The following is a 14,180-nucleotide window of genomic DNA, read 5'->3' on the forward strand; positions in this document are numbered from 1 at the left end:
TGAGCATTCACACTTCATGGCAATGTTTTAATGGGCAGATGTTCTGTCCTGTTTACTAGACAAGAAAAGAGGAAGTAAAATTTCTCAAGTCAGGCTTTCTGGTCTCTGTGAATATAATGCATCAGCAAACTGGGTTTTATGTCCTAAATAACGCACAGGGTCTGGGCTGCGGAACAGTCTCTCAGCTGTAAGACTGTTTTGAAACCTAAGTTGTAGATACGTGTGAAAGGAATAGTTTCTCAAGCTTGCCATGTATATTGTTCTAGGATATTAACCCTGTACACCCCTTTATACTTTGTCCTTTGTAGCTCACAAATCTTTCATGCACATGCCAAGTACTTCAGTTATTTCCATACTGGACACTACAGCTGCTTAAAATATTTTTCTGAGTTCCTTTGCAGATTCTCTTTTTTTATCGCTTCTTGGTTGGAACTTCATTTTCTTCTTCCCTGAAACTCTGTTTCTCTTCAGGGGTTACATAAAGTGTTGATTACGTCTGGGTTTGCCGCAATGTAGCAAATGCTTGTCTTCACTGTTTTTTAGGCGGCAATACGCTGCTGAAGAGTTTTTTAAAAAATGTGTTCATAGAGTTGCTTCTTGGGAAGAAGTTTGCAAGACTTTCAGGACATGGATATCTAGATTAACTCCTGAAATATTGTCGTAAGTCCATATTTATAAAACTGATGTCAGGTGCTGCTCACTGTGCTCACAGGCCTGGAAGCACACATGAAAGCAACATTGTGTATCGACTTTATTAGTGTTTGGCCAGGCTGGATTTTTAATTTTAGAGGATATGTTTGAAGTGGTTCTATGGCTAAAAATTGCAGCAAAGACACGAATATAAGTTTTGAATTCTTGCACAGATTTCTGTACATGACAGGATTTCCCTCAGTGACAGAAGGTAAGACAGAGGGAACAGCTTCATTTCTTAACTACAAGAGAAAAAAAAAATTCTTAGATCATAATTTCCAAGTTTAAAGTTTGCCTTTTTTTCAGACTAAGGGTGACACCCAGTGGCCCGTTAAATTATTACTATTTCCTGGAAATGATAGCTTGTGCTATGACACATACAATGCATTTTTGCCTCTTCGGACAACTGGAACAGAGCATCACGGGTTCCCAGCAAGTGTGTGCATGTGAGCAGACGGGGCAGGAGGAGCCTCATCCTCACGGCAGCTCCAGCACTGGACCAGTGGCTGTGACTCTGTCCCCAGTGCCATCAGTCCCTCCTGCTGAGCTGGCTGTGGAGTGCAGACACTGACTAGTTCACTGGCAAATGAACCTATAGATCAACAGTGCGATGTGAGCGCGGGCTTGTGCTTTACAATGAGCAATCCTTCAAGCGGGAAGCCAAGAAATACAAGCTGGTCATTTTCTCAGATTCTGTTTGTGGGGTTTTATTTTTACGCCTCTTTAAGTTATACCTGCTTTCCCTTCTGTACATCACCATGGCATTGTGGAGGTGCTCACCAGGCTTATCTGCTGGGTCCCAAGCAGCAATGGACCAACATTCCGATGCAATTAGCTCAGCAGAAATGGAAAGTGTTGAGAGACGCATAGTGAATTCAGCTGGGCTTACCATTTTAGGCATCTGAAAATGTGTGAAGAAGTAAAAAATATTCTTTGCCAGCTCTGCACATCATTGTCTCTCAGCAAAGCCTGCGGGTGTGCCCATGGATGTGCTGGCAGTCAGTGTCTGCACGCTCTGCCTGGCACCCAGCTGGGGAAAGGCTGAAGTGACAGTAAGTGGAAACTCACGATTGGTTCTCCAGAGCCCCCAATGGACTAATTAGAATGCCCTAATTAGAAGTGAGCAAACTATTGTTGCAGGTTCGCCACCAAGTGCAGTGCTGGGCACAGCCGGAGCCAGCCGGGACCCCTGGGCACCCCCCAGCCTCTCTGCTTCTGCCATTGCTCGTTGTCGTACAGCGTACGATGACGTGACCACAAATAATTGTCTGAGGGTTTTATTAACAAGTATAATACATAGGCCTTGTATCCTAAATATAGTATGAGAACTGTACAGTACAAATCTGTGTTCACAGTTGGACATGACAAAATGTCATTACTGAATTCCCATTGGACTACCAAAGTAGAAACAGTGAAAGTACATTAAACGTTCACATCCTCAGTAAGAAAAGATTACCAAAATGTCTCCATGTTTGCAAGTTATAGTAATGCATGCTAGAAACCTTTAATTACCCATTCAGTCTTATTAGCTTATAAAATATATTACATTTTATTAAAAAAATTCTGCATAGTTTATACAAGTATTAAAGATAACATCCCTGCTATATTTGCAGGTAAGAGATGCTAAGCAGAAAGATACTTTGACACTCTAATATTTAAAATACAATTTTAAAAAGTGCTAACATCTGTAAAATACAATGAAAAATGGTGTAGTCCTCTTAAGATACGTAAAATGCTTTGTAATTTTTTATAGAAAGGATTTGTATTCATCTACATACTGCTAACCTTGACAGAGACAACAACGTTTTTGGGCAAGATGTGGCATTGGAAATACGACTGCAGAATGACATGTATATTTAAATAAAACCACACACAGTAATACCTGCTTAGCTTTTTGCAATTCTCGTAGAAAGTAGTAATTTATTATAGTCAAATGGCTTAAACAGGCACATTTTAGTAAAACAGTATTACCTGTAACACACTGCGCAGTGCAATACTGCTAAGGAAAAAGGTGAGCTTTTTAAAATACACACATCCAGTAGGATTAGGGTTTTCTGTATGTATATCTAAACTGGCTTCTCTTTAGGGCAAAGATGGATGGACTGGTTTTAAAAAGTATTTAGTTGTGTATATTATGAGATACCACTCAAATAAAATTTTGCTAAAATGAATCAATGAGTCAGCTGAGCTGTAAATGCACATTTTCAGCTGAAAGCACGTTTGTGACTTTTTTGACATCCCACAAAAAGACACCACAGACACACATGAAAAATCCTGTGAGGCATTTACATGAAATAATCTCAAATATTTAAATTTCTGTTGTCCTAAATCACAAGGCACACAGATAAACATATTTTAAAGTTCTATTGAATCTCTACCGTATTTCTCCCCAACATTACCAGAAATATTTTCAAGGACAAGGTACATAGGCTAATGAATGAACATAGCAAGTAGCCTAGATTAAATTCTCCAAAGTAACTCTTAGTTAAAATGAAGTTTTGCTTGTAGGATACTTGATTTTATGTTCCTAATTTAAAAACAAACCAACCCACTCCCCCCAAAACAACTTAAGATATCAAACGTATTGTGAAAGCCTTAGAAGAGAAATAGAACAATGGAAAGAAATGTTCCTTAAACATCCCAGATTTTATGCATTTGCATTTGTTAAGATAAAAATGGGACCAGTTGCCATTAAGCTGCTTATTTTTATAGGATCTCATCTGCTTTTTTCTATGGAATATAACGGAGAATTGTTTTCATCCCAGGACATTCCATGTCTGTAGACTTGTGACTGGTGCTACAGGGGCTCCGCGCAGCCTCAGGGATGTGTCTGCATTTCTGGAACTGCCATTAGAACCTAGACCTTTATGAAGGAGGCCAGTTTTGCTACCACTGACAGCAAGAACATCCAATGAAAATCCTCATTCTAGAACAGCTTATCATGAGTATCATACTCTTCCCTGCAAGTTTCTCAACATTGGCACCAACCCAGCCCACCAAAAAAAGCCCAATTTATGTCCCAGGTTTTTCAGGGGACACATCTGGCACAATATCCCTCAGTCCTAGCAAAGTGGTGAGATGTATGGGGCTGTAACAGAGCACAGGGACCTTCCTGACAAAAGCTTTGCAGCAACGTTCCCAGCCCTGCTTTGTAAATCCCCATTCTGCTGTTTGTAGAGCACACGTTCAGGGCTCTATTCCTCAAACAGAATTGCCTGTTCCATATTCCCACACGTAACGTTTGTTAAACAACTGGGACAATGCTATTTCACAGCAATCACTGTAGGATCATCTTTCTCCAGTTAAGTACAGATCCTCTAATTGTACAGGTACATGGACGTCAGCACGGCAACTGTTAAACTCCTCTCACCAAGGGAAGGCCCTTTGCACTCAAGCTGTCGCACCTGCAGGATTATTTCAGTTTGCTGTGGGACTCCACAGGAGTTAGCAGCACAGCCCACCTGCTCCATGAGCTCCAATATACCCACCTGCGGACAGACACTCCACCTGCCTCCTCACGGAGAATTTCATGAAACTCCTCCTTCCCTCACCTCTCCCTTTTCCAGTGGGTTTTTCCAAGAGAAATGAAAATCGGACTTCGGTATGTTTAATTTGCAGGGAACGGTGTTTGCCTTACGTAGGGGAAAGAAGAGAAATGCAGTAGTGCGTGAAAGCCTGGAGAATTACATCCCGTTTCCTTGCAGTAACACATAGTCTGCCAGCTAATAAAGAGAGAAACCTCCCAGGCTTCAAGAAACAAGAGCATCCCTAGGGTCGACTGCAGGTGGTTTGAATTCAGCTTATCTATCAAGCTGTTTGCTAACTGACACAGCAGTGAAGACTTGCTGATGTGACCTTTTAATGCAAGAGGCACATCCACGGGAAAGCTTTAGCTACCTACTGTTGAGAGACCACCGGAGTCACAAATCAGAATTATCAAATGGATGATGTAGCATATGTTATTATCCAAAAGAGATGCATGACTCAATTTGTCATCAGAAGTGCTTCATATCTGATGCTATCTTCTCACAAAAATATTGTGGATTAATAATTTTAAATACTGTAGTGTATTAAAGTGGCACTCATAACAATGCAGTTCAGAGCATTTTTGACGTAACGATTGCTATTTTCTGAGGTACAGCAAAGAGAAAAAATTACTCAGAAGCAACATAAGGAACTGAGTGTAGAGGGATAATCTGTATTCCTGAAATGAGGTGTGGTAGGTTTCTATGGATATCATTCAATGCCATGTCACAGGAGAGTACAGTGTGTGCTCCATTCATACGCTTGCACAGAAACCAGACATGTCACACAAGGGCTTCATGGAACAAATCCACCAGGACATTATGCAATAAAACCAAGAACGTATACTACACTATAATACAGAGGACAGATGACATTGGTTTAGATGCACAATATTATGTATGGATCAATTCCTGACAATTTTTCTTCTTGATTGGAGTAAATGATACTCTGACTCAATCTTTCTGTGAAGTAATTATATTGCTTAGATTTATTTCTACAGTGTTATTCACTGTTTGGGCAGAAGGGATTTCTAAATCAAGTGTCTTTCTAAAACTGTCATATTAACCATCTTGCAGAAATCAACACGGTTGGGAGAGTCCATTCATTGCATTGTTGAGTATAAAAAGAGAGTGTATCCTTAACAGGGCACATAAATAAAAGTCTCTGGCAAGGACTAACATTTTTGGATATTCAGTAACATTTACTACTTTATCAGTATATGCTGGGTTGATTATATGAAGAAACCAACAAAAGCTGTTAGTTTACAAATTCCATTATTCACAATGGAATACATTAAACATACTGTCTGCAGAAAGGGTTTGCTTAGCATCCCTAGGAAAAAAAAAAAAGTGTTCACATTCTTTAGGTCTGACCCGTGGCAAGGATATAGAAGGGTTAGATAACATCTGTTACTGACCATACATAAGCTTTTAATGGTATAAACTCAGAGATTCAGACCAGCTGAATCCAAATTAAAATGCATGTGTAAAAAAAAGTGTGACAGGAGTCAGGGACAGAAGACATTCAGACTAGCATGTGGCGTTTTCTGTGAAGAGCAAGATGGTCCGAACGTGAAAAGCTACGGTCACAGTCTGGGCACTGAAAAGGTTTGATTCCTGTGTGCTTGCGGAAATGCCGCGTTAGTTCATCGGAACGCGCAAACTTCCACGTGCATCCCTCCCAAGTGCATTTGTATGGTTTTTCACCTGGAAAAAGAAATACAGAAGCATGGATTTAAGACACAGACACATCAGTTAAATATTTGACAGATTTATCTTCTTGCCTTGTCAAATTTCAGCAAGTACTTTAATGCTTATTCAAAAAGCCTCCAAACAGCACTGGGCTGCAGAGTTCTCTGTGTAGTCAAAGTTAATAGATAAAAAAATTGTTTCCTGCCACCACTTATTTTTTTTGTCTCTCTGTTCCTCCCTCTGCCATATTAGCACTTGTTTTTTCTCATCAAGTCCCAAAGCGTGAAGGTTTACACAATTGTTTAAATATTTTCAAAACCAGAACCTCATATTCTAGATTAGTTGAAGCCTTTCGGCCTGGTGCTACCATTCAGCACAGCAGGCAGGAATCTTGTGACCTCTTTAAATTGGTGTAGCATAAATAATCTGCACCACTGTCACAAAAAGCTCAACTTAAAATCTCTCTCAATCATTACTTTCTAATATGTGATCCTCCTTAACACCACTGTGCTGCCCAACAGGTAAAGGGCTGGCTTGATGTAACACAGCCATGAACTGGGCTCCATTTTACCTAAAAGTGTCCCATATCTATTTACAAAAACCTTGGATTCATTTAGCATGCCAAGAGGAACATTTCTGTGGCGAACAGAGGTGGGGATATCTTTATTGGAACACTCAGAAAAGAGCACCATCGGAACAGTGGTGAGCACGTACACCTGAAGCAGATGTGTTTGTATTTGGCACACAGTCTGGACTTCTGCAAATGGGCTACTCCCATGGAAGTCTCGGTCAAATTTAACAGTGATGTAAGAGATGAGGTAGTGCAATTTGAACTGATTTGGTGTTTACAGGGTGTGTGGAATGAGTAATCTGCAAGCAACTGGACAGAAAATGAGCAAAGAGCCAGTGAATGTAAAGCACAGCAGCACACGCCATGATCCTGCTTTGGCTTACAGTCTCTTGATGTGCATTTTTCCTGCTACATCCTCTCTTTTGCTCAGCCTGTAATCACATTCAGAACAATGCCAGATCTAACTTCTGCCATTTTGTTATTTACACCTGTGGTCACGTGGCCATTAGCACAAACTAAAAGCTTAGTCTAGTATTTTACCACAGACTTGATGAGAGAAAAGCACAGCAATGCTCAAACCTGTGTGGGTTCTCCTGTGAGCTTTCAGATGGGAGCTTTTAGTGTAGACTTTGTTGCAGCCTTCATAATCACATCGATGTATTCTGCGTTTTCTTTGTGTGTCCGGAGATTCCACAGGTAAAGGTCTCTTTCCTGGCTGAACTATAACTGAAGGGTGATTCCTGCAAAGTCAAATTGAATGTTAAAAACGAAAAACATCTAGCACAGCAAACCTCAGCTAATATGATTCATGACAGAGCCCTTTATTCACTACCACTCTGTCTCTTGGCAGAAAGAACAACATTACATGCATGTCGAAAAATTCAAGAGGGGTTAGCAGATTTCATGTATTCTAGCAGTAATATTTTTAAATGTTGACTCACTCTGTGGCATGATGTAGCCATTTTTACTAGTCCCTAGCTTTTTTTAAACTTACAAAGGAAAAACGTCCTTCAAATTCCTGTTTTTCAGTCAAATCCATATTTCTCAAACTCTGAGTTCATAGTGAAATTTTCTTGTAATTGTTAACCATTTTTCTTCTTCCTTCAAACGCAACTAATTCACTTGTAATTGGAAACAGCTATTCCATATTATTACAGAAATTGTATCTTTAGGGTTTCGAAGCAGAACTCAATCTTTATTGTTCCAGCCACTCCTTTAGAGAGTAATTAAGAGTTTCCTGTTTGGTGCTGGCAGGAGGGTGCGGCCTCCCTATACCGCTGACGTCAATTCCTAAAAGCAGCGCCCAGCCTGCGTGGCACACCCACAGGATGTCTGAAGTTGTCCCCCCACCTTCATAAACATCATTTTTTGCTTTTGAAGCCCACAGGTACAGCGCAGGTAAGACATATACTATCTACATATGGACTCCTGTAACAAACAAACCCATAAACATTGATGCGTGTGGAAACATACTGAGCATCTTAAAAGGTGTCATTGACTGGATATTCAGGTTTGAACAACACCCCTACTCTAGTACTGGGGACAACCTTGATTCCTTCTTCCATGTCAATGTTAAATAAGGAAATAGGTATGTTCATCAAAAATTAAGTGGCAACCTCATAAAGTTGCATTTTTCAACCCATTAGCAAATCAGTATCCATGCTTTTAACACATTTTTTAGGTTTTTACTGAAAGTGAGAATATAATGTGCAGTAATTAGCATTCCTTCTTGCAAAACCAGCTCCTTCATGTGACAGAAATCAGCTTTCTAGAACTCCCATCTTTTCTCAGTTACTGTATTTCACATTTCCAATCGAATAACATTTTGTAACACTAGGTTATATTAGTTACTTAAACCAAGTTCCTTTAGCGTCTGATTTTCTGAAACACCAAATACCTACTTCCTCAGTAAAATAAAGGGCATGTGCCAAAGGCAGAAAATCTTGTCCATGGTTTAACAAGAAAAAAGGATTTTCTCTTACTCTCCACAGCAGCAGGATGGGAATTACTGATGTGGGAAAAAGTTTAATTCTATTATTAATTCCTTTATTAGTTACAAGCTTGACATTGGGAGCCAAATTCTCTCTCTTGGGCGTTTCTGTGATTGTTGAGTGATGTACTCTTCAAGTACACATTAAATCTAGCTAAAAATATTGCAATGGCAGGAAACCCCAGATGGTGATGTTAGACACAGACGTACATACTCTTAAATGAGGCAGGCTTTTAGCTTCCGAAGAAATGCTTCTCTAAAGCAATGCTCCGTTTTGAAGCTGTGGAACACTGGTCTTTTTGGACCAGCTCTGGCTTAGGGCAGCAAGCAAACCTGGTTAAATCCCTATGTGTGGGGTCCAGTCCTGGACATGGTGTCATCTGGAGAAAAGGGATACTGGCTGTACACCGTTTGCAATGGTTTTCAATCTTAGAGTGTGTAAAAACAGCACCGAGAATTTCTCTCTGCCTCCTTTTCCCTTTAGACGAAAGGAGGCAAGCAAGACTACAGAATGTTATAAATAATCAGAGAGGGTGTGGCAGTTTTAAAAAAATGGTTAAGGCGGTGTCAAAAATCAGAGGTAAATATTAAGTAAGTGCCAATAATGAAAGCACAGCCCTAAATCTTTCATTCCCTCTTACACAACCAGATACAAGTTAATGTAAGTCTAACCATTTAAGAGTCATTCTTCAATAGATAAGAGTATCTTCCAAAAATCATGTTACAATTTCAACAGCTTTTTCTCCTTCTTTACCAACAGAGCACACTATGTTGATAGCATAAGTTAGACTTGGACACACTCACAAGAAAATACAACGTTAATGAGGCTCCTTATATTTGGTCAGAGACCATCGCCTCAAGTTTGACTTCAGAAATAACTGCATAGCTGCATCAATTATCAGACATACTAGACAGTCCAGCAATTCCTACAAAAATGCCACTAACATTATATATAAAACGTGTATGCCAAAAACTAACACTAAAGCAAAATCAGTCACTTAAAAGTAAGACTGAAGTTTTCACAGAATCACAGAATGTCCTGAGTTGGAAGGGACCCACAAGGATCATCGAGTCCATCTCCTGTGGCCCTTTAATGTAGCTTATGTGTCTGAATAGTGCACTTTAGGCAGTTGGAATCTATGAAAAATTATTAAAAAATCATTGCCTAACTATAGCTCATAATGCAGAGAGAGGCTGATGAAGCTGTGAGACAACAGGAAATTTTATAAAGGTTTCGGTCTCCCATTTTTTAACTTCTGTGATTTGTCCATGTATTTTTTTAAATGAGAACAAGAGAAAAACTACCTTTTACACACTTCTTGTTGTGCATACAGCAGAATGTGAATTTGAAAGGGCTTTAGGAACGAGCAAGACCTGCAGCTCTACAGGACAGCCAGGAAGCCATTTAAGCCATTACAATGTGAGGACAGGGCCTCCGTAACCATCATGCTCTGCATGGGCAAGCAGAGGAGATGCTTTGGAAACACGGACTGTTCAAACCTGACTATTCAAACCTTTTTTGTAACAATGCTACCTACAGGTTATACCAAATTTTATATCCTTTGCTCAGCGGATGCGTTTCCTGTGGAAACTGGACTCATTGGGAGATAACTAATGCAAATCACTAATGCAGGTGACAAGTCCGCAGAAGTCTCAGCCCTGAAGGAAGGGTGTGGTATTAGGCAGGAACAGCACTTACTGGTTTGCCCTTGTTGAAGAGGCCTAACAAAGAACAAAAGTAAACCGAGCCATTTGATAATCCTGACCTAGCAGGACTTAATTCCAAGTACATCCAGACCTGACTCCCTTGTGTGGCAGGTCCATTATGGAAGATAAGTAAGCACCTAGTAAATGTGGATGTTTACTATTTTACTGTATGTTTATTACAATAAAGCATATAAGGTTCTTTTTAAATAAACAGCACAGAGATTACAAAATCTAGCTAGTTAACTGCAAGGAGCCTGCAGTCTAGAAGCCGCATCTGAGCTGGTCAGAGATTTGAGAAGGGGCAGGGGTGCCCAGAAGGAGGTTGTGCAGAATGCAGGCAGCCCTGGCACCTTCTGAGTGGGACAGGGTCTTGGGCAGGAGGCAGCGGCTGCCTTCTGGGGGAATGGCACAAGAGTGCCAGGCCCGTGCTTTCTGAATCACCCTGCGCTCACAGGCTGCTGTTGGGAGTCTGGCTTGGAGCCTCTTCCCCACTCTAGGTGAGGTCTTGTACAACCAGCCTGAGAGCGATGGTGAGCAGGAAGAAAGGGCAGAAATGGATTTGGAGGCCATATTCTGTGAGTTCAGCTCAGTTAAACTCAGTTTCAGCTCCTGGCAGAGCCATGCCAGCAGCCTGCGTGCCTGCCCAGAGCACTGCCTGCTGAAGGATGAGCCAAGCTCTGGGCCATTCCATGATTTTGGCAAGCTGACAGAATCTTCCCTCGGAAAATGGGAAATATAAGGGATACCTCCTGAGAAATTTCTAATATTTCCAATTAAAAAGTTTTGCCTGACTTCTTTCTAGCCCTTGCTCTGCTTTCTGCAAACAAGACTGTCTTAAACCAAACTAGATCTGTGATCCAGTTCACGCAGTGGCCCCAGCAACAGTTGTACCAGCACAATGAGTTCACACTGGAGTGGAAACAAATGGCTGGGAGGAGAGTGAGCTTCAGGAACTACTCGAGCTGCCAAAAAAGCCACCCACGGAACAATGGCCTCAGGTAAACATGGATTTCACCGGATATATACAGAACTTCTAGGCATGAGGGGGTTCTTTCCACCAAGTAGCCACAATGTTTTAAAAGACAAAGAGGTCCTCCAAGAGAAGAAAGTCACAAGAATCTTTTTAAAGAAAGACATTTTAGGTAACATAAATACAGAGATCAGTATGAAATGTCTTTACAGTATCCTTCCAGTCTGTTGCTGGTTTTACATAAACTGGTATCACCAACTTTACTTTCAGTAAATTGAAGGACTAGGGTAGCATTATTTTAGAAATGCATTATACAAATGGCAGATCTATGTGGTTGCGATGTACAAATATGTATCAACTCCTGTGCTGCTAAAGAGGGACAAAAAAGTTGAAATCACATTCCACAGTGGCAGTGGGGGGAAAATGATGTTTTTCTGTATTTTACCATGTTCTATAGCACTGCAACACTCCCTCCTGCCCCTCAAAATTGGTAACTGCTGCAATGAACTGCGTTTCACTCTTCTGCTGATCTTGGGACTACTGTTAGCTACTTACTCTTGCAACATGACTTGCTGAGGAGACAATGAGGTCATCATTGGAGGTGACATTTGTTCAGGATAGAAGTCAGTCTTTGATGGTTCACTTCCTGGCTCTACTTTGATTGTTTTCTTCAGTGCAGGCTTCTCATAAGACTCAATGACAGGCACTGGATGGGGAGGGTAGGAGGGAAGGCAATACATTAAAAATATGGCGAGTTACAGAAATAAAAAGTATATGTAAAAATCTACAGTTAAAACAATAGAAAATACCCAGCTCTATATTTAGTGCAACAATTTACACTAAAATACAAAGTCTTCCAGTTCTAGTCTATCTCCTGACAAAATATGATTCAAAACAATTTCAATCATTTTCATCAGTCCACCATATACTTACAAATATTTACACAGTAAATTCTATGCCTGCATATTTTAGAAGAACAGGAATTATGTTCCATTTCCTAAAGTGCTAAAACCAAACAAAAAGGTGTTTGGATATACAGTTATGTTCCCAGGATGAGGTGGCATGAAAAAGAAACAACACCAACCTGGCATGCTACTGGGAGTTTCCATCTCATCTGCAAGAACTGTGGACACCATGATGGGCTGCTGGAGATGGGGGGCATACATGAACGGAACGGGCTGGACCACAACAGGCTGTATGACTGGGAGTATTCCAGGGCTTCTCAGTCCGTGGCGTGAAAGAGCAGCAGCCATGACGGGTGGGATGGTTATTGGCATGGAGAGCGGCTGCACTCCTGGAGGTGACGGTGTGAACTTACTGAGAGGTGAGCTGGGTGAGGACAGAGTCAATCCAGGTGAAGTTCTCCTGTGCACAGTCTGAAATTTTAGGGGGGAAGGAGAACTTCCAGTTGAAGGTGGTGAGCTCCGTTTGTTCACCGTAAGGTCTACTGGCTCCATCTGGATTCCATTTGATAGTCCTTCGGGGTTTGAGTAGAATTTATTGTGCAACATACTTGGTGTAGAATAAATGACGCTGTATTTGTTTGGTTTCATTTGGTCCATGTAATGGGACGGGTATGACTGTCAGGAGTGGAAAAAAATAAAATAAATCAAATAATACATCAATACACACACAATTACTGCTGAAAAAGAAAGGCAGCTAATAAAACTGATGCAAAATGAAAAAGTTTCAAGAAAGCACTTTAATATACTTCTAAATAAAAGTTAATTAAATAAAGTCTAAGATTTCACACAAAGGAAGTTATTCAAGTACTGATTCCCTAACTGTTTCAGAAGTAATGTAAAACAGATGATGAAAACAAATCCTCAAGACTTATTCAACTCTTTTTCTCCTTTAGAAACTGCTTTCATATACTAAGCTGCACATTACTTAATTGACCTGGGAGATACATGGTGCTATGCCCACCACATAACTATATACTGAGAAACATGAATTCAAGCAAGAGTGGAGTAAACTGTTCTTAGAAGTGCAAGTAATGGGTCCAAATCAACTGATTAAGTAACTGGAAAACAATCATCACTAAAGCAAGAAATTATGCATCTGAACCATACAAGCAATGAAAAATGCACAGCTGAACTACATAAGCAATGGGTGAGAAACTCAAGAGTGCAAAAGGTAAGTCCTAAACCTTTTTTTTTTTTTTTTTTTGAGAAATAAAGCAGATAACTAGTCACTCTGATTTTGGTAAACTAGTACAAGGATAAACATTTTGTGTGTTGGAAGAATATTCCTGGTAGTGGTAGCTAGCAGTTCTCATTACAAGATCATATAAACCCCAAAGCTGATCTTGACCTGTGTGACAATCTCACACTTTAGTGGAAAAACTTTTTGTAAACCAAATATTAACACTCATTACAGAGTATAGTATTATTAAACAACTATCCAGATCAATTTTGCATTTAAAAAGTGTTGATAACTGAGGTTGTTTACCAACGGATAACTTAGAATTGGAAAGCGATGTGATGTTCTAACATAGCAGATAGCTATGTAAAATGTAATCCACATTGTTTTTTAGCCCTTAGATGTTGTAAAGTTTTTGAAATAAAATGCTGTCCTTGGATTCTAGGTAAGTAAAGCTTCATGTACGGGCTAAGCAGTTTCACCCTAATATTCAAAAACTGCTGAATTCTTTGGCACCAAAAAGACTTTGAGGACTGGGATTGAAAAATTGTTCAAAATGGTAGAAAGTGAAACAGATTAGAAGTATAAAGCTACTGTATTTTTATACAATCACTTCCATGAGATTTCAATTATTTTTTTTCCTGGGATGAAAGCTTCTGGCAATACATCTTACTGGCTTTCTTACCTCTGTCCTCCCCGTGAGGGGCAGTAGCTTGACTGTAAATGTCAACGTTAACTAAAAATATTTTCGCAAAATGACACAAATGTATTTTTCTTCTTTTCAGTTACTGTCTGAAACAGTGAGTTTAAAAAATATTGAATTTTCCTGCTACATTCACAGCACTGTGATAAAACAACAAAGCTGAGTCATCTGTTCCATAAAATACTTGAATA

At 40.0% G+C, this 14,180-nt stretch overlaps 1 protein-coding gene across 3 annotated transcripts in view; it reads right to left on the reverse strand.

Moving 5' to 3' along the window:
* Nucleotides 1-2,212: 2,212 nt before the first annotated feature.
* The window catches only part of KLF3 (KLF transcription factor 3), a 28,568-nt gene continuing 16,600 nt past the window's right edge, over nt 2,213-14,180 (reverse strand). For all 3 annotated transcript variants that reach the window (XM_082051927.1, XM_082051926.1, XM_082051928.1), the window contains 4 exons: nt 12,229-12,724; nt 11,700-11,850; nt 7,057-7,217; nt 2,213-5,921 (listed from right to left, as the gene is read on the reverse strand). In XM_082051927.1, the coding sequence (XP_081908053.1) occupies nt 5,740-5,921; nt 7,057-7,217; nt 11,700-11,850; nt 12,229-12,724 (990 nt within the window). In that variant the 3' untranslated portion in view covers nt 2,213-5,739. The remainder of the gene's footprint in view (nt 5,922-7,056; nt 7,218-11,699; nt 11,851-12,228; nt 12,725-14,180) is intronic.

This window comes from Streptopelia decaocto (genome assembly GCF_964273445.1).
Source record: "Streptopelia decaocto genome assembly, chromosome: 4".
Classification (NCBI taxonomy): domain Eukaryota; kingdom Metazoa; phylum Chordata; class Aves; order Columbiformes; family Columbidae; genus Streptopelia; species Streptopelia decaocto.